General features: G+C 39.3%; 1 protein-coding gene across 4 annotated transcripts in view; it reads left to right on the plus strand.

Moving 5' to 3' along the window:
* Positions 1–7,562, plus strand: part of UAP1 (UDP-N-acetylglucosamine pyrophosphorylase 1) — a 32,517-nt gene extending 24,955 nt beyond the window's left edge. Inside the window, exons 7-11 of one of the 4 annotated variants that reach the window (XM_018046423.1) lie at positions 40–180; positions 840–1,028; positions 2,359–2,409; positions 5,901–5,967; positions 6,983–7,562. In XM_018046423.1, the coding sequence (XP_017901912.1) occupies positions 40–180; positions 840–1,028; positions 2,359–2,409; positions 5,901–5,967; positions 6,983–7,075 (541 nt within the window). In that variant the 3' untranslated portion in view covers positions 7,076–7,562. The remainder of the gene's footprint in view (positions 1–39; positions 181–839; positions 1,029–2,358; positions 2,410–5,900; positions 5,968–6,982) is intronic. The other 3 variants (XM_018046424.1, XM_018046425.1, XM_018046426.1) reach the window with 3 other exon arrangements.

The raw sequence follows: 21,017 nt of genomic DNA on the forward strand, positions 1-21,017 counted from the left end.
AGTGATTGTCTTTTTTTTTTTTTTTTTTTTCCTCCATAGTATTTATGAACCTCAGTTGCAGCACCATGTGGCTCAAAAGAAGATTCCATTTGTGGATTCCCAGGGACAGTTAATTAAGCCAGACAAACCAAATGGAATAAAGATGGAAAAATTTGTCTTTGATATCTTCCAGTTTGCAAAGTATGTTTCGAACAGCATCAGTAAGATTAAGTATGTCTTGAGATGTTGCTTTTTGCTCTTCTAGGCAGGACACTGTAGAAAACAGTTGACAGCAGGTATGACAGGCATGGTGTTTTGACTGTGAGTATGTAGTTTAAATTCATTATTATTCTCTAGTATGAAACCACCAATGCGAGAATATGGTTTGAGTTGCCTGTGAGTGCTTTTTAAAAATTTTCAATTATTATATTATCTGGCTCTCCTGAAAACTTGTTAAAGTCTCTTACTTTGGCTGAGAGACAAAAAAGGTTGAGATAGAAAATCGGCCCATTTTGTGGTTAGGAGGCCTTTACTGGACTATGAGTAAATGTTTCAGTGAGATTGTTTTTAACTTATATTGCTCTTTGTTCTCTTGATTAAAGATCACATTAACTTGAGTTGAGATTTGTGTTATATATATATATTGTTGGGGAAGGAAATAATTTCTCATTTTGTGTGGAGAAGATAATTCCAAATTTATTTCATCCAAGGATGAACATTATTTCTTTCAGCATTCATTTGAAATTACATTAAGAGAGACTGTAATTGAAGACCAAAGGCTTAGCTACGTGGAGAAGAGTCAGAAGCTGTGTATGCATTTTGCTTCATAATAAAGCAGTGTTTGTATGGTTTCACTCTAGGAAGTTTGTGGTATATGAAGTATTACGGGAAGATGAGTTTTCCCCACTAAAGAATGCAGACAGTCAGAATGGGAAGGACAATCCTACTACTGCAAGGCATGCTTTGATGTCCCTCCATCATTGCTGGGTCCTCAATGCAGGGGGCCACTTCATAGATGAAAATGGCTCTCGGCTCCCAGCAATTCCCCGGTAGGTTGATATCTTTGCTTCTTTGTGTGGCTGCCTCCTGTGCTTGTCCTCTTATCTCTGATGTATTCCTAGAACTTTTAAAAGAGCTAAGTATTGTTGTGGCAGTTCATGATGTGAAGTAATGAAGGCTTGGCCCCTTTACATAGAGAGCAGTAGCTTTGCTGCTGCTGCTGCTGCTAAGTCGCTTCAGTCATGTCCGACTCTGCGACCCCAGAGACGGCAGCCCACCAGGCTCCCCTGTCCCTGGGATTCTCCAGGCAAGAACACTAGAGTGGGTTGCGGTTGCCATTTCCTTCTCCAATGCATGAAAGTGAAAAGTGAAAGTGAAGTCGCTCAGTCATGTCCGACTCTTAGCGACCCCATGGACTGCAGCCCACCAGGCTCCTCCATCCATGGGATTTTCCAGGCAAGAGTACTGGAGTGGGGTGCCATTGCCTTCTCCGTTTTTTGGATGCCCCTCTACCATATCAGTGAAATGACTCCTACTGAAGAATGGTCAGAAGGTAGTTCTTTTGCTATGCTACAGGATTAAAGACCATCAGCAGCCACTATGCCACAGGGAAAGATATTGATTATTAGTGCCCATATATCTGTGGCCTCAAGTGTTATCTACAAACCCCCCACCCCAAAAAACCTGGCACCCACAGGCTGCCTCTGAGACATACGCATACTTCAGTTCTGCTTGTGGAACTTTCAGATCACAGAGGGAGGTGCCAGGAAGGGATGTGCATGCTACTTACAGTCACTGATACTCAAACTGTTGAAATGTTTAGGATTTTAGAAGTTTAAAAAAAAAAAGAAGATCTTTGGAGCTATTCAAATATGAGATAAAGTGCTTTTCATCTGTCTTATATTTTATGATAAAACCTCCCTTGATACTTAGAATTCCCCCTTTCTAAATCATTTGATGTTTCTATACTTTTGTCAAAAACGTTTTGCCATAAAATTTATAATTCTTAAGGGATAAAAAGACTATACACAAAGTGCTAGAATGCCTTGTTAAAAGTTCCAACATTGGGTATTGGAGCTGGGGTTATAACTCTTTTTATTAAGAAGGAGCAGTGGCAGACTGTCTCAGTCCAAGGCCACTTTCAGGCTCTGTCTTGTCAACAAGCTAGCTCTGTGGCATGTCAGATGGTCCTCACGCTTCATCTTTCACCATTGATGTTTTTTTTTATTGTTGTGGGTTTTTGTTTGTTTGTTTGTTTTTCCCCCTCAGATCTCCTTTGCCAAGTACATGCCTTTCAGTCAAGTATATTTTGCAGTTCCACTTCATTTTTATTGTTTGGTTTGTTTCCATTCCCATTAATGCTTATTTATTCCTACATAGCAGTGCTACACATGGAAAGTCAGAGGCCATCACAGCTGATGTCAATCACAAGTAAATATACCAGCCTGCCTGCAGTGCATGGTGGTGGGGCTGTGCTTCCCTCCATACTAACTGGCATTATAGTTTAGTGCTCTCTGCCTTTTGGTGGTCTGGGGGTGAAGGGTTGAAGCTGTGGTGGGATTATTGCTTACTTGGTGGCAGGTCTCTGTCTGGATGGCACTAACTCAGAATCTCAGTGCATGCTGGAAAGGGGAGCATGCTTTTCTGAAGACTCTCACCATAGGTATTTGAGCCTGTACTGACAAGTTTACAAGTGAAAGATAAAATCTAGAGCAGGTCACAGACCAAGAAGAACAAATGTGAGTCCGAGTACCCTTTTTAGCATGAGCGTCAGCTGGATAAGAATGATATTCTATGGATGTGTCTTACTGAATTAGATACCTGCTCTCAGTACAAAGGCTAACTGCTCCTGACATACTGGATGGCTCTTAATGTGGAAAAACTGTTCTTTTAATTTAGTTTCATAGTAACCACTCCATTTTTGGTATCTTAACAGTTTTGTCTTAACGGTTGATAATTTTTAGCTAGCAGTAGCATATACCCTCTCTTATTTGGGTACTGATTAAGTTAGAAAAAGCCATTATCTTTATAGCCAAAGAGACAGCTTGATATTCTTATTACACTTTGAAAGTTATTGGGTTTAGTTTGAATTTAAAATTTTTAGGATAATTTAGGACATGTGTACAGAGCCGAGGATGGCATTTATCTCAGAAATAGAGTAGCAGGGATGTCCGTTTCATTGGTGTGTTTTTTCCTGCCTGAGCCCCTCATCCTGACCCTGCAGAGACAAGTCCCTGTGAGTATCAGGTGTTTCCGGGATGTGGCCCTGGACATGAGGAAGTACACTCAAAGCTGGCTAGTTCTTAGAGCAGCCGTAGGTGACTGTTGCCCCTTGTGCCATGGCAGCTGGGACATAGAGCCCTTTGTCATTTTCTGTCCCATCCATCATTTTTAATATGTGGAAGCAAGCTGCTTTTACAATTTGACAAAATGATGTTTTGATCCTGAATTTCCGTTTCGTTGAAACACAGCTGTCTGTCTGTTAAGTGAGATAGCGTCTTAAGTATACAACTGAAAACAACACGGAACATCTCAGCTAAGATACAGAGTGTTTTAAATGTTATTTAATTCTTGCTTGAGTTCTTTATTTCACACTCCCTCACCCTCATTTACTTCATTTGTAGTCATTTCTTGTATAGTTAAACTGAAATCAAAGTTTGGCCCCAAATGAGATCATGGACTTAGAAATAGGTCTTCCTAAATTCTTAGCACTAAAGGATACCCTCAGAGAATAGAAAAAGATTATTTAAAAATGAGAGATGAAAGGGAAGTATTTTTTATAAAAGTGGGAAGAAGCAGCTTGGAGGTATTCTGAAAGAAGGGAAGGCTGGATGCTAAATTTTGACAAAATGACATTGTTTTTATTTTTTACCTTACACCTGCTCAGCACTGTTAGCTACCCAAAGGATGCTTGACTAAAGAATAGGGGACGACTAATTTGCCTATCCCCTGAGATTTTACATTTGGTAATGGTAGCTATCTTTTCTCCTCTCTGGCACCCAGCTTGCTTAGTTTTGTGGGAGATATCTGTGGTATGGAAGGGAAGTTATATTCAAGTTGGTTGCGTGTTCCTTGGTTTCAGAAACATCTTCAGTTAATTACTGGCACACCAAATCCTTTAGGGGCTATATACATCTTATCAATGGAATGGGCCCTCATTTTCCCATCTGGTTTTATGTGACTCCAAGCTGTCCCCAGAGGGTCTGGACCAGACCTCTTGAGCTCTTTTGATAAAATCTGACACATATCTACATCTCAGGCTGTGGAGACAAGTGCTCCATTTCTTAATTCATCTTTTACTTGAATTAGTCTCCCATCTGTCTACCCTCATAGGTCATTCGTTCATTCAGCCAACAAGCATTTGCAGGCCTGCACACAGACCTTCAGGTACTGAAATCCCAGGGGCTGAAGGAGCATACATAAGAGAAATTAGTCATTTCTTATAGCCTCCTGGGAGATTCAAAATGCACATACATTAAAATTAAGTAAATCATCAGACAGTGATGTTGTTTATGTGTTAAATGTGTGATATAAATAGTAATTACCCTAGGAAGCATGTGACTTATCACATGTCTAATAAATTTATTTGTTTTTATAAGTAAATGAATGAGAACAATCACTGTACAATGCAGTGGTCAAAGGAAAGTTGGGGCTTAAATTAAGTCTTAGAGGGTGGATATGATTTAGATAGTTAAAGGGACCATAGTTTAGAATGACTTGCAATAATCTAAAGTGCCTGTATCTAGCCTGGTTTGACTGGGAAGTAGCAGGCAAGTGAGTTGGAGTAGGGTATAGAGTGCCTGGAAGGCTCACTAAATGGTTGTTTGGAGAAAGATTGGGTGTGGCTGACCTCAGAAGGTCTCTGATATTATTGACCCCACCAAAGCCTCAGACTTACATATTTGGTGAAACAAAAGAGAGCCAACGGTTTGAGGCTGCAAAATACTAGATTTTTTGTGTGCCCTGTATCTTACTGGCTAAATTCTCAAAATGGTGAAAAATCTCGAGGTTAGTGACTTTAAACATACTAAAAGCACTCTTATTTGACTTTTGTGTTATGTAATTTAGGAACTCAGTATTGCAAGTGGATGTAAATGTTAAGAGTGTGATCTAGAGGAAGCAAGTGGTGACTTCAGCTTTGCTTTCACTAGGGTGCAGTGAAGGGACTTTGGTAAAAAAGTAACAGTGAAGCTCCTTGAAGCATTGAATAAATCAGCTCAGCTAATCTAGGAGATGTAGGCTGTACTGGGAGATAATCTAACTGACCTTTTAGTCCAATTAGAATTTTCTGCAGTGAAGGAAATGTTCCACATCTGTGCTGTCCAGTTTGGTAGTCGCTACCTGTTCATGGCTACTGAGCACTTGAAATGTGGTTATTATGAACGAGAGACTGAATTTTGAATTAATTTTTAAAATTTTAATTAATCCAAGTTTAAATAACAGTATGTGGCCAGTGGTCATTGTATTGGACCGGGTAGCTTTAGAATGCTGGTCAACATTAGCACCTAACATGCGAGGTTGTGACAAAGATTAAAATGAATTTTGAAGGATTCAAATTGTCTAGCTGTGAGCCTGGAATGCAGTGTGTACTCAATAAATAGTCCTTTCTTTATGGAATTAAAATTTGGAAATGATAAAAAATAGTGTGTACATTAAGGGATAAGTATAGCAAGGTTGGTGAAGTACTGTGAAGAGCTACTGGTGATTACTGGCACATATCCCAAGTAGTGCCCTTTGAACCACGATGAGTTTCTATTAACTTACTCCCCAGGAAATTTAGTGATCATGAGGGTAGGAGCTACTCTAATTGTTTAGGAAAATTTTGTTACCTGCAGGCTTCTCAGAGGGAAGTTACAATCTGTATTTTCATTCTGGCAAGCAACATTGGAAGCAAAGTCTTCATGTCTGATTTTTTTTCTTAGCTTGAAGGATGCCAATGATGTGCCAATCCAGTGTGAAATCTCTCCTCTTATCTCCTATGCTGGAGAAGTAAGTCTGCTTTATTCTTTTCCCTATTCTTTTAAAAGTAGAATTGTGATACTGTTTTATGTTGAAGTAGAGTTGTCCTTGGGCTTCCATGGTAGCTCAGCTGATAAAGAATCCACCTACAATGCAGGAGACCTGGGTTTGATCCCTGGGTTGGGAAGATCCCCTGGAGGAGGGCATGGCAACCCACTCAGGTATTCTTGCATGGAGAATGCCATGGACAGAGGAGCCTGGTGGGCTACAGTCCTTGGGGTCCCAAAGAGTTGGACATGACTGAGCAACTAAGCACAGCACAGCACAGAGGTGTCCTTGTAGAAGATACAGCATTTTCCAGTGGGTGTCCCCTGAGGAACTCATCCTGAGAATGAGAAACCTCTTGGAAAATTCCTGGTATGGCTTTGTATCAGTGCCTTAGTTGCCATGAACAGAATGTTTCATGTTTAGTTCATTTTACCTGTATATCGAAATGCAGTGGTCTTTTAAAAATAAGCCTTGCTTTTTAGGTAACTCTTCTGGCTTTTTTCAGTGCAATATAATTAAAAAAAATTTTTTTTCAGTGGGTCTACTTTGTTCATATGCTTAGTACTTTCACTTTTAAGACCAGGGGATGTAGAGGTCCTTTTATTCTAATATGTACAGGGTTTTGTTTTTGTTTCTGGAGATCCTTGTCAGCTTGCTTAGTTCTAGCATCAGAAATAGCCACCTTGCTTAGAATGTTAACTGTTGGGTGATGGTTATAGGAAGAATGACTGTCATTTTATTAACTTTAAATATTATGTTATAATCAGAACACTTTTCCCTCTTTTTGTTATTTGTTTTATGCTTCCATAAATAGGCCATTAAACCCAGTTTTAAAAGTAAACTAAATAGATCTTTTTATTGACTTTAAAATTTCTGTATCTCAATCCAACTTATAGCATTCATGCTTTATGTCATTATTACAGCCACTAAGTCCATCACTGCATGACTTGTGTTGATCAGTGTTCTAACTATGTTTTTATTTCAACCCTTCTTTTAGGGACTAGAAAGTTATGTGGCAGATAAAGAATTTCATGCACCTTTAATCATTGATGAGAATGGAGTCCATGAGCTGGTGAAGAATGGTATATGAGCCAGATACTGAATAAGTTCCACCACAATAAGAATAGCTTTTATTTTTGATAGACTGACTGTGAACCTACAGGATCTCTCCTGGAATACTCATGTTTGAATATACACAGGCTTTCATTTTGCTTGTTGAACTCTTGTAACTACTACATATTTCATAAGATCCAGATGACTGAACTTCAGAAAGCATTTTTATGATTCACAGCTGATTGAAGGTCTTATTTATATTTTTCAATTGTATTTTTTTCCAAGCTAAGGAAAACATTGGCCATCTTGGAAATTTCTTACAACTTAAGTATAGTCAGGGTGTTCAACATCACTTTACTTGGAGCTGGAAGCATTTGTTTTGAAGTTGTACATAGTAATAATATGTCATTGTACATGTCGAAAGGTTTCTATGGTACTAAAAGTTTGTTTTATTTTATCAAAAATTAAATTTTTTTAAGAAAATAATTGGACAGTAAAATAAACTTTTCTTCTTGTCTCAAGTGTCATTTGTACTGTGAAGAAATTATTCCATTGGGAAAATATGAAACTTTGGAGAAACTTTGAGATAATACAAGAAAAACCAAATTAATACTTCTATGACTGCAGTCTTCCAGCTTTTTATTGATTATCTAACTTTGGACTTTATCTTCCTATCACTTTACAATAGCAGCCCTTAGCCAAAGATGGCTTTGCCCTTCTCCAGGACATATTTGGCAGTGTCTTGAGACATTTTTTGTTATCATACTGAGAGGGTGAAATGGTAGTACTGGCATCTAATGAATAGAGATCAGGAATAGTCCTACCCATCTTACAATGCACAGGACAACCCCCTATAAACAAGAATTAATCTGGCTCAAACTGTAAAGGTTGAAAAACCTTGTTTCATATCACTGCTTTATTCTCTTTTGCTCAAATATTTGGTGACACTTGGAATTTCAAAAGATTGTAATTTTTGCATTTCCTCAGCAAGTTAATCACTAACATCCAGGTTTTTGGTTTGTTGGTTTGCTTTCAGCTAGAGGATTAAAGGGCTTCTGTGGTGGCTTAGCATCTGCCTGCAATGAGGGAGACCTCGGTTCAATCCTTGGATTGGGAAGATCCCCTGGAGGAGGGCATGGCAACCCACTCCAGTGTTCTTGCCAGGAGAATCCCCATGTGCAGTGGGCTCCATGGGGTTGCAAAGAGTCAGACATGACTGAGCTGTAGACTAGCACAGAGGATTAAAAAGAGAAAGGTGGTTCTCTAAATATAGGCCATAGGTCACTGGATATTAGTAAGGGTCCTCTGTGTCTAAAATGTAGTTTGCATAAAAATATTGAGCTTTATAAATGCATTTTATATAGCCTTTGACTATTGACCAAAAGCATAAAAATTGATATCTAGGTAAATGAAAAAAAATTTAAAATTATGTCTAGAGAAGAGATTAATAAATTTCATTTTCTATTGATATCACAAGATAGAATGTCATGGCTGATCCTCTGTTCTCTAGAGGTACAAAGTTTAAGGATCCCTTTTTTCCTTTGGTTCAGCTCAGTTCAGTCACCAAGTCGTGTCTGACTCTTTGCAACCCCATGTACTGCAGAGCACCAGGCCTCCCTGTCCATCACCAACTCCTGGAGCTTGTTCAAACTCATGTCCAATAAGTTGGTGATGCCATCTAACTATCTCATCTTCTGTTGTCCCCTTCTCTTCCCGCCTTCAGTCTTTCCCAGCATCAGGGTCTTTTCAAATGAGTCAGTTCTTTGCATCAGGTAGCCAAAGTATTGGAGTTCTAGCTTCAGGCATCAGTCCTTCCAATGAATATTCAGGACTGATCTCCTTTAGGATGGACTGGTTGGATCTCCTTGCAGTCCAAGGGACTTTCAAGAGTCTTCTCCAACACCATAGTTGAAAAGCATCAATTCTTCGGTGCTCAGCTTTCTTTATGGTCCAACTCTCACATCTATACATGACTACTGGAAAAACCATAGCTTTGACTAGATGGACCTTTGGTTGGCAAAGTAATGTCTCTGCTTTTTAATATGCTGCTATAACTTTTCTACCAAGGAATAAGCGTCTTTTAATTTCATGGCTGCAGTTAACCATCTGCAGTGATTTTGGAGCCCCCAAAATTAAAGTCTGTCACTGTTTCCATTGTTTCCCTATCTATTTGCCATGAAGTGATGGGACCAGATGCCATGATCTTAAGTTTTCTGAATGTTGAGTTTTAAGCCAACTTTTTCACTCTCCTCTTTCACTTTCATCAAGAGACTCTTTAGTTCTTGGCTTTCTGCCATAAGGGTGGTGTCATCTGTATATCTGAGGTAATTTATTGATATTTCTCCCAGCAATCTTGATTCCAGCTTGTGCTTCATCCAGTCCAGCATTTCTTATGATGTACGCTGTATATAAGTTGAATAAGCAGGGTGACTATATATGGCCTTGATGTACTCCTTTCTTGCTTTGGAACCAGTCTGTTGTTCCATGTCCAGTTCTAACTGTTGCTTCTTAACCTACATACAGATTTCTCAGGAGTCAGGTCAAGTGGTCTGGTATTCCTATCTCTTGAAGAATTTTCCAGTTTGTTGTGATCCATACAGTCAAAGGCTTTGGCATAGTCAATAAAGCAGAAGTTTTTCTGGAACTCGCTTGCTTTTTTAATGATCCAACAGATGTTGGCAATTTGATCTCTGATTCCTCTGCCTTTTCTAAATCCAACTTGAACATCTGGAAGTTCACCGTTCACATAAAGTTGAAGCCTGGCTTGGAAAATTTTGAGCATTACTTTGCTAGCACGTGAGATGAGTGCAACTGTGCGGTAGTTTGAGCATCTTTGGCATTGCCTTTCTTTGGGATTGAAATGAAAACTGACATTTTCCAGTCCTGTGGCCACTGCTGAGTTTTCCAAATATGCTGGCATATTGAGTGCAGCACTTTCACAGCATCATTTTTCAGGATTTGAAATAGCTCAACTGGAATTCCATTACCTCTACAAGCTTTATTCATAGGGCTGCTTCCTAAGGCCCACTTGACTTCACATTCCAGGATGTCTGGCTCTAGATTAGTGCTAACACCATCATGAGTATCTGGGTCGTGAAGATCTTTTTTGTACAGTTCTTCCGTGTATTCTTGCCACCTCTTCTTAATATCTTCTGCTTCTGTTAGGTCCATACCATTTCTGTCCTTTATCAAGCCTATCTTTGCATGAAATGTTCCCTTGGTATCTCTAATTTTCTTGAAGAGATCTCTAGTCTTTCCCATTCTGTCATTTTCTTCTATTTCTTTGCATTGATCACTGAGGAAGGCTTTCTTATCTTTCCTTGCTGTTCTTTGGAACTCTGCATTCTAATGAGTATGTCTTTCCTTTTCTCCTTTGCCTTTCACTTCTCTTTTCATAGCTGTTTGTAAGGTCTCCTCAGACAACCATTTTGACTTTTTGCGTTTCTTTTTCTTGGAGATGAATTTGATCACTGCCTCCTATAGAGTGTCACACACCTCCATAGTCCTTCACACACCGTCCATAGTTCTTCAGGCACTCTGTCTATCAGATCTAATCCCTTGAATCTATTTGTTAGTTCCACTGTATAGTCGTAAGGGATTTGATCTAGGTCATACCTGAAAGTTATGACCAACCTAGATAGCATATTGAAAAGCAGAGACATTACTTTGCTGATTAAGGTCTAGTCAAGGCTATGGTTTTTCCAGTGGCCATGTATGGATGCGAGAGTTGGACTGTGAAGTAAGCTGAGCGCCGAAGAATTGATGCTTTCGAACTGTGGTGTTGGAGAAGACTCTTGAGAGCCCCTTGGACTGCAAGGAGATCCAACCAGTCCATTCTGAAGGAGATCAGCCCTGGGATTTCTTTGGAAGGAATGATGCTAAAGCTGAAACTCCAGTACTTTGGCCACCTCATGCGAAGAGTTGACTCATTGGAATAGACTCTGATGCTGGGAGGGATTGGGGCAGGAGGAGAAGGGGACGACAGAGGATGAGATGGCTGGATGGCATCACTGATTCGACGGACGTGAGTCTGAGTGAACTGCGGGAGATGGTGATAGACAGGGAGGCCTGGCATGGTGCGATTCATGTGGTTGCAACGAGTCGGACACGACTGAGTGACTGAACTGAACTGAATGGTCTAGTGGTTTTTCCTTTAAACTATGATATTTATATCTATTCATAGTGTTTGTGGTAAAGTTTAAATAGTGTGTCTAGCATATTTTGTTTTATTTCAAAATAATAGCTCAGTTTTGCTGTTGTTATCCATTCCATTTCTCAAAAGGATGTAGGATTTGAATTCTTCATCAGAGCAAGCTCTAAACTGGATTGTCGAGGACAGATCTGCAGAGTCTTTAGCCTCTGAATGGTATGCTTGCTTTTCCTTTTTCTGAACCTTCATCTCCTATTTCCTGTCTCCCTGTTTTAAGATCGTATACTAATACTGCTGGGCAGGGGAGCTCTGGCAGTGTGGGGTTGTGGCAGTGGTTTCACTATAGAGCAGCAGTGGTTGGGCAACATTGGATGTAAGGCTAAGGAGTTTAAGAGCCTCTGAGCCATGAAATCTTAAGGTAATATCATTGTATATCTTCATGAGTCCTTGTCAAGTTATTGTTCTAATTCAGCAAATATAGAACCAGGTAAAATGTTTATTAAAACGTGAATTGGAATCACTTGGCAACAACACGGTAGAATTTATGTGAGAGTTAGTAACCACTGAGTTTGGTCAAAATCACCCTTACTATGTGTTAACAACTTTGCTGATAGTCACAAATGAACATCTAAGTCCAACTGAGTGTGTTATTTGAATACTTGATTTTTTTCTTCATTTCCTTCTTGCTTCTCAAAATCGATCCAGTTTTGATGCCTAAAAAGGAATTACTAGTGAAGTATATAGGAAGGGGAGCAAAAAGAATTCCATTTTCAATTTCTAGCCCTTCTATTCCTGGAAGTTTGGGCTGTTGCTGGTAATATGTGATTTCATTTCTAACCCTAACTTACTATCTCCAGCATTTTCTGTTGATGATTCATCATGGTACGGTAAGATCTCGATTATTCAGGTAAAAAGAGGCAAGGAAGAATCATGCATAACCCAGGAGAGTGACTAAAACACAGATCATTCAGTTGGCTTGGAAATCTGTTTCTGCTCAGACTGAGACTGATGCTTTTACAATTCATGGCCCTCTTTAGAGCTCCAGTTTAGGAAAAGCATGTTGGAAGTGATGAATGAATGAGTCAGCCAATAAAGGTTGAGTGCCTGTCATGTATCCAGCACCACTAGGGGACAGAAAGTGTAACACAGGGTCTTTGAATGCTGCTTAAAGAGGTAAAATTAACTCACTTAACACAATAGGAAGATACTCTAGTACTAAAATACTCGGAATGAAATCAAGTCCAGTAACAGTTAAAGGTCATTATGACCTGTAGTTTGGTGTGGCAGAACTCCCCAACAAACCTCAGCATTTTGAGAATAGAGCTATTTCCTTCTCAAATTGGGATCAGAGGTTTGTGTTCTAAAAAGATGTACTTCAATCATTTCAACATGTGTTATGAAAAATCAGTGAGGTTTTTAGTTGTTGGAATCCTGTTTTGCTCCTAGTAAGCACTCAAGTAAGTTAACGCTGATTTATTAATTTTAATTACCTTAAAATGCAAATGATTCAGAAATGGATTAAAGGGATATTGTTATTATGGGAAAAAGGAGTCACTTGCCTTGTTACGTTGTCAGGTTATGCCCAAGTTAAGGGTTAATAGGAAAAACTGTGACAGTGATTTTCTCAGTGTAGTCCCCTGATGAGGTTCATCAGTTTCCAGTACCCCTGGAAACTTGTTTGAAATGCAAATTCTGAGCACTGCTGTAGTAGATGTTTGTGGATGGGGCCCAGAAATTTGTGTTTTAACAAACCCTCCAGGTGATTCTGCTGCATACCTAGAGAATAACTACCATAAGAGAATTCAGAGTAGCTAATCAAAAGTTCACAGATGGTACCATAAAGAACATAAATTAGGGGGAGAAACAGAGAGGTCAGTGTTCCTAGAGTAAGAGTAGTTGATCTAGAATAGTTAAGTCAGAAGCCAAATAGATACGTCCTTTGTGAGCTTTATTCTTTAAAATGCCAAGAGAATGTACTCATACTGGTAGAAGAATAGAGGATGGAATTTGTAAGACCTGATAGGACAATTATAATTGTTAGAATAGTGGTTTCCAAGTCCTGTGGAGTCTCTGAATTACTTGGAGGGCCTTAAGAAAAACATACTCCAGTCCTAGAGATTATGATTCTGTCTGGTAGAAGGCCTGGGTGGCTGATTATAAAAAGGATTTGACGATTGTAAATGGCAGCTAGAAGTGAGAATCACTGACTTGAAGATGTGTACTTAGTGCAGAGATCAACAACCAAGGCTGAGATGGGAAAAGTTTGAATGTGTCCTGGCTTTGGAAAAATAGACAAGGGGTGGGGCGAAGAGTGAGGAAGTTTTCACTTGAACAGCACAGACAGAATGGGCAGATAGGGCCCAGATACAAGTGCTCTGGAGGTGATTTGACTTTGCAGATATCTCACACTGCTAGAAAGGAACCACCCTAAATAGTGCTCTTCCTAAATTTTATCCCTCATTGACTTAGCATTTCCTAAAACAAGGAATGGTAGGGGACAAGGGAAAGTTATTTCATAATTTGGTTAAAAAATATGTTTCAGGCTGAATGAGAAGTAAAAACTAAAATAACGTGTTAAGGTGATGGTGTAATGGATGGGTTTTTTTTCTAATATTGCATAAATTTTTGGATAATGCATTATTAGTAGTTTTATGATAAAAAGTTTTACGTTTTATGAAGGCTCAAGAGTCAAACCACGGGTATCCACATTAACTAGTTAGGTACAGCTGTAAGAAAACTTGGAGGTAAAATTGGCTGTGGTAAACTTAGGGGGATATAACCATACTTTCAGATAATAGAATGTTGACAGTGTACCACTGTCATGTAAAACAACATGATCTTCATATGCTACTAGCAAGATAATGCTCAAAATCCTTCAAGCTGGGCTTCAACAATACGTGAAGAATTTCCAGATATACAAGTTGGATTTAGAAAAGACAGAAACCACAAATCAAATTGCCAGCATCCATTGGATCATAGAAAAAGCAAGGAACTCCAAAAAACATCTGCTTCATTGACTACGCTAAAGCCTTTGTGTGGATCACAAATTGGAAAATTCTTAGAGATGGGAATACCAGACCACCTTACCTGTCTCCTGAGAAACCTGTATGCAGGACAAGAAACAACAGTTAGAACCAGACATGGAACAATAGACTGGTTCAAAACTGGGAAAGGAGTACATCAAAGTTGTATATTGTCACCCTGTTTATTTAACTTATATGCAGAGTTGCTGCTACTGCTAAGTCGCTTCAGTCGTGTCCGACTCTGTGTGACCCCGTTGACTGCAGCCTGCCAGGCTCCTCTGTCCATGGGATTTTCCAGGCAAGAGTACTGGAGTGGGTTGCCATTGCCTTCACATGATGCAGAGTACATCATGTGAAATGCCAGGCTGGATGAAGCACAAGCTGGACTCAAGTTTTCTGGGAGAAATATCAATAACCTCAGACACACAGATGACACCACCCTTACGGCAGAAGTGAAGAGGAGCTAAAGAGCCTGTTGATGAAAGTGAAAGAGGAGAGTGAAAAAGCTGGCTTAAAACTCAACATTCAGAAAACTAAGGTCATGGCATCCAGTCCCATCACTTCATGGCAAATAGATGGGGAAACAGTGACAGATTTTCTTGGGCTCCAAAATCACTGCAGATGGTGACTTCAGCCAGGAGATTAAAAGACACTTGCTCCTTGGAAGGAAAGCTAAGACAAACCTAGACAGTGTTTTAAAAAGTAGAGACATCACTTTGAGGACAAAGGTCCATGTAGTCAAAGTTATGGTTTTTCCAGTAGTCATGTATGGATTTGAGAGTTGAACTATAAAGAAGATTGAGGGCTGAAGAATTGATACTTTCAAATTGCGATGCTGGAGAAGACTCCTGAGAGTCCCTTGTACAGCAAGGAGATCAAATCAGTCATTCCTAAAGGAAATCAACCCTGAATATTCATTGAAAGGACTGATGCTGAAGCTGAAGCTCCAATACTTTCTTTGGCCACCTGATGTGAAGAACTGACTCATTGGAAAAGACCCTGATGCTGGGAATGATTGAGGGCATGAGGAGAAGGGAGCAACAGAGGATGAGATGGTTGGATGGCATCACTGACTCAGACGGACCTGAGTTTGAGCAAATTCTGGGAGATAGTGCAGGGCAAGGAAGCCTGAAGTGCTGCAGTCCATGGGGTTACAGAGTAAGATACGACTTAACTGAACAACTGAGCTTGGGCATTACTTGGAACTTCTTTGTGGAAAATGATAATGTCTTAATTCAGAAGGGTGTATGAAGCAAATTTGCTGTAAGAATTCTGGGTAACACACTTGGAGTTAAAACCTTTCTGCAAGAGGCTTACTGTGAGTCCTCTGATGTAATACATGAATTGAGTATTTTATTATGGCCTCTTAAAGATGAGAGGCCTAGTAGGCTAGCCAAAAGCTCAGTGAGTCAGTAGTGACACCAAAGATGTTTATATAGGCATAGTGTTTTCGAAGTCCTGCACAAAATGAGGACAATGTAAGAACGGAAAGTCTATCATTATAACTTCATGACTCATTGTTTCCACATCAGTTTCTTATTTCTATCTCAGTGATTCTACTTCTTAGGAAATGTTCCTTTGCAGATTTTGTTCTGGTGGACAAAGTTGTTTTTTTTTTTTTAATTGACAAAATTATGTGTAGAACTCTTCATGTATATATATATTATATAGTAAAATATATAATATAGGTGGTATGAATAAGATTATAAGGAGATTTGATAGATTTCCTTTTAAAGTTTAAAATTTCTCCTAATTTATATATTTTTAAAAGATCTGAACTTTGACAGAAAGGAAATTAAATCTCATGAACATAAAAAGTAATTAAGTAATGATGACTATGCCCAGCATCTTATAATGGGGCTTACCTGTGAGCCAGGCATTGTGTTAAGTATGTTATGTACACTGTCTCATGTAATCCTTGTTACTTTCCTATGAGATGAGAATTCTTACTGTTCAGTCCTTAAGGAAACTGAGGCTTAGAAGTTAAGTAAATTTTTTAAGATTATATGACTAGTAAGAAGCAAAGCTGGAAAGTGAACCCAGAGTCTGAATCCAGAGACCTCCTCTTTTTGTTAATATTTTTCTTTAAAATTTTCAAACATACCCAGTAGTAGAGAACAGAATAATGACAGCCTGTTCCTTAGTTTCTAACAACTAACATTGGCTAATACTGTTTCATTTAATGCCCACCTCCCAAGCCTCCAGGGAATTACTTTAAGAGTAATTCTACATGTTGGATGTTATACTTCAGATTATATCTGAGAGAGATTTCTATTATACATATGTATATATGTGTGTGTGTGTGTGTGTGTATAATCAATCTATTATATATGGGCTTCCCTGGTAGCTCCAACAGCAAAGAGTCTGCCTGCAATGCAGGAGACTCAGGTTCAATTTCTGGATTGGGAAGATCCCCTGGAGAAGGGAATGGTTACCCATTCCAGTATTCTTGCCTGGAGAATTCCATGGACAGAGGAGACTGGTGGGCTACATTCTGTGGAGTCGCAAAGGGTCTGACACCACTGAGTGACTAACACTTTGGTATATGTGTGTATATAAAACCCCATACCTTAAAAATAATTATTTAATATCATCTGCTATCGGTGGGATGTTTATGTCCTCTCAGGATTCATATTTTGAAAGCTAACCCTCAATGTGATAATATCAGGAAATGAGGCCTTTAGGGGGTGACTAGGTCATGAAGGTGTAGTCCTCAATGAGTAGGATTAGTGCCTTTATAAAAGAGACCCCAGAGATTTCCCTTGCCCCTTCCATATTGCGAGGATACAGGGAAAAAAGGATAGCCATTCATCTATGGACCAGTAAGTAGGAACTCACCAGACACCAAATCTTCCAGCACTTTGGTCTTGGACTTCCCAACCTTCAGAAATGTGAAAAAGAAATTTCTATTTTTTATAAGTCACAGAGTCTATGGTACTTTTGTCATAGTAGCCTGAACAGACTAAGATGTTATCTAATATCCAGCCAATGTTCAGATTTCCCCAACTATCACATATACACCTTTCTAATATTCAAAAGCAGAGACATTACTTTGTCAACAAAGGTCCATCTAGTCGAGGCTATGGTTTTTCCAGTGGTCAGGTATGGATGTGAGAGTTGGACTATAAAGAAAGTTGAGCACTGAAGAATTGATGCTTTTGAGCTGTGGTGTTGGAGAAGACTCCTGAGAGTCCCTTGGACTGCAAGGAGATCCAACCAGTCCATCCTAAAGGAGATCAGTCCTGGGTGTTCATTGGAAGGACTGATGTTGAAGCTGAAACTCCAATACTTTGGCCACCTGATGCGAAGAGCTGACTCATTTGAAGAGACCCTGATGTTAGGAAAGATTAAGGGCAGGAGGAGAAAGGAACAACAGAGTATGAGATGGTTGGATGGCATCACCGGCTCAATGGACATGGGTTTGGATAAACTCCGGGAGTTAGTGACGGACAGGGAGGCCTGGTGTGCTGTGGTTCATGGGGTCGGACACGACTGAGCGACTGAACTGAACTGAATATTGATGTATCTGAATCAGGTTCTTTTTTTTATTTTTATTGGAGAGGCTAATTACTTTACAATATTGTGGTGGTTTTTGCCATACACTGACATGAATCAGCCATGGGTGTACATGTGTCCCCCATCCTGAACCCCCATCCCACCTCCCTCCCCATCCCATCCCTCTGGGTCATCCCAGTGCACCAGCCCCGAGCACCCTGTCTTATGCATCCAACCTGGACTGGCGATCTGTTTCACATATGGTAATATACATGTTTCAGTGCTATTCTCTCAAAGCATCCCACCCTTGCCCTCTCCCACAGAGTCCAAAAGTCTGTTCTTTACATCTGTGTCTTTTTTGCTGTCTTGCATATAGGGTCATCGTTACCATCTTTCTAAATTCCATATATATGTGTTAATATACTGTATTGGTGTTTTTCTTTCTGACTTACTTCAGTCTGTATAATAGGCCCCAGTTTCATCGTCCTCATTAGAACTGCTGAATCAGGTTCTTTGTTAAGACTCTTAAATGGTTTTTAGCCTATCCATGTCCTCCTTTCTAAAAATATTTGTTGGAAAAAACCAGTTATTTTTCCATTGTCACTTTGTAGATTTTGGAATTCATGTTCATGGTATCCTTTAACATTTTCCTCTGTCTTCCTTATTTCCAAAAAATTGTCATTGAATCTGAAGTTTGACCAGATTCAGGCTCTCCTCTTTTCTTTTGATGAAAAATACTTTGTAGGTGGTTCTGCATTTATTTAATGTCTTAGCAGATATTGATGACTGTTTCCTAGAGTCATTATTTCATTAAGGGATGAAAAATGGCAATTTCATTAGTATTTCTTTTGTATTTATTAGCAAGATTATTTGTAAAGAAACATTGTCATCAATTATTTGATTAGTTACAACAAAAGCAGTTGTAACTGCTTTTTCCTTTACTAGTTTCCAGAATGAGTTATATGTTAGCAAAACTCCCAAGATAATGAAATCCTCTCCAACTCTAAATATCATTATGAATTTATGGGTTAAAAAAAAATACTTGATGTGTTTCCATCCATTACACTCATTATTAGTTTTGGCCAGTGAGCCCCTTTGAATTGTCTCCTATGTTCTTCTGACATAACTCATAATATTCTTTTGTATTGATAGCTTCTTTGCTTTCTGATATCACAAGATGTCTCAGGACAAAAATTAATTATTTCTAGCCCTACTCTAGACAAATTTTTTAAAAATACCACTTTAGATGTTTTATAAAATATGTTTACTAACTCATTTATTGTGACACATTTATTTTCCTGACTTTAATTTGGAAAAATCCTTGTAACGAAAATTTAGGTTTGTAAGTCTAAGTTTATCCATGGAATCAAGCCTATACTCTTGATCCAAGGGATGAGATTACATGCTAGAAAGAGTGAATCCTCTCTGGGATGAGAGTTGAGTAGAGTCAAGAGATGGGCCAGGAGTCAGAGTCCTAGGAGCTGTGGCACCTGCACTCTCTCTGCATGTTCCTAGGAGCCGTGACTCACCTAATACAAGTTAAATCTGTATGATTCCTACAGACACCACTGAGGTCACCTTCAAATGAGATTGCAGGCCCTTTAAAGAGAGGCACACAGTGGTGCCTAGCAGTGGGAAATGGGTCCAACCTGTCAAAGGAAGCCTTTTCTTCAAGAAGTCTTTTTCCTTTTAATAAGAAATGATGTCTAGATACTATAGGCCCTAGTAGTATTTATTGCTAGAGGTTCTGGACCTTTTTAGGGCACTGACCTAGAAAATATATTTTGTTGGTTATGAAAAAGACAAATATAATTATACTGATAATTCCAAATTTTAAAAAACCAGGTACTTTTTAGACTCTGTCTCTTAAGCTGAAAATCTTGCTTCCTAACAATCAACGTAATTATTCATTTTCATTATATTACCATTATAGTTAATTTTATGTGTCAACTTGTCTGGGCCATGGTGCCCAGTTATTTGGTCAAGCATTATTTTGGATGTTTCTGTGAAGATGTTTCTGGGTAAGATTAACCTTTACATTGTTGTACTTTGAGTAAAGGAGATTGCCCTTCATTATAGAGGCAATTGTTTCAACTCCAATCTCAGCTGAAGTCCCTGACAGAACAAGACTGATCTCTCCTGGGCAAGTAGGAATTCTGCCAGAAGATGGCCTTTGAACTTGAGTTGCAACCTTGGCTCTTCCCTCAAGTCTCCAGACTTCTGGCTTTACCCTATAGATTTTGGACTTGCCAGTCTCTACAATTGCATGAGCTAATTCCTTAAAAGAAATCTCCCTTTAAATACACATATCCTATTGGTTCTGTTTCTCTGGAGCTTAAGAGAGACTGATTGAGTTGGCCGTTCCTACCTGAAACAATTGAAAACCAAATTAAATAAATGAAACGATGGCACTGAAAACACTGGCCATCAGGCAGTGAACGTCAGTGATCCCTGTGAGACAGGAGACAAATAAGTAAGTCCAGTGATTGTCCCAGCTGGTTGCCTGAAGGGAATTTGTAGAAAGGAGGAACCAGGAAATTTGAGGAGATGAAGCTAGGCATTAGGGAACGCCAAGGTAGCTGGAGTTCATTGGACAGACTACTGGAGAAAAGAGAACTGCACAAAGGAAACAAGATCTGCAAAGGCACTCCTGTGAGTATTCAGTTATGTATGGTCAGCACACATGTGTGCAGAGAAAGTACCTGAGGCTGAGGAAAGAACCACTTGAAAGAAAGAAGTGGAAAACCTTATAATTCACAGAATACTGGGTAAGGTACTAAGGAAGATCTTGCTTGGACTAAGTACAATTCTTATGCAGCCTAACAACATTTAAAAGCAAGACTGGAATGGATCAAACTGTCTCCATATAAAGATGTCTGTATTATTTTTTACTGCTGCCTAACAAAAACATATATATTTTTTTGGAGTTTCTGAGGATTTGGAACTTAGAATTTAGCTGGATGGTTCTGGTTAAGGTTGTCTCAACAGGTTGCAATCAGTCCATCATCTAAGGTCAAAATCATCTGAAGTCTTGCCTAAGGCTGGGGAATCTGGTGCTAAACTCATTCATGTGGCCGTTGGCAAGAGGCCTCAGTTCCTTTGCTCTGGGGCCTCTCCCAGAGGGCTGGTTATAACATGGAAACTGGCTTTCCTCAGCACAAGTGATCCAAGCAAGAGAGAGCAAGCAAGATGGAAGCCACAGCTTCTGAAAGCTAATCTCAGGAATGAAATAGCAGCATTTAGAGAATACTGTACTGGTCATTTATTGCGCAGCATGGGAAGGGGCTGTTTAAAGGTGGACGAGATCATTG

This window comes from Capra hircus, chromosome 3 (genome assembly GCF_001704415.2).
Source record: "Capra hircus breed San Clemente chromosome 3, ASM170441v1, whole genome shotgun sequence".
Lineage (NCBI taxonomy): Eukaryota > Metazoa > Chordata > Mammalia > Artiodactyla > Bovidae > Capra > Capra hircus.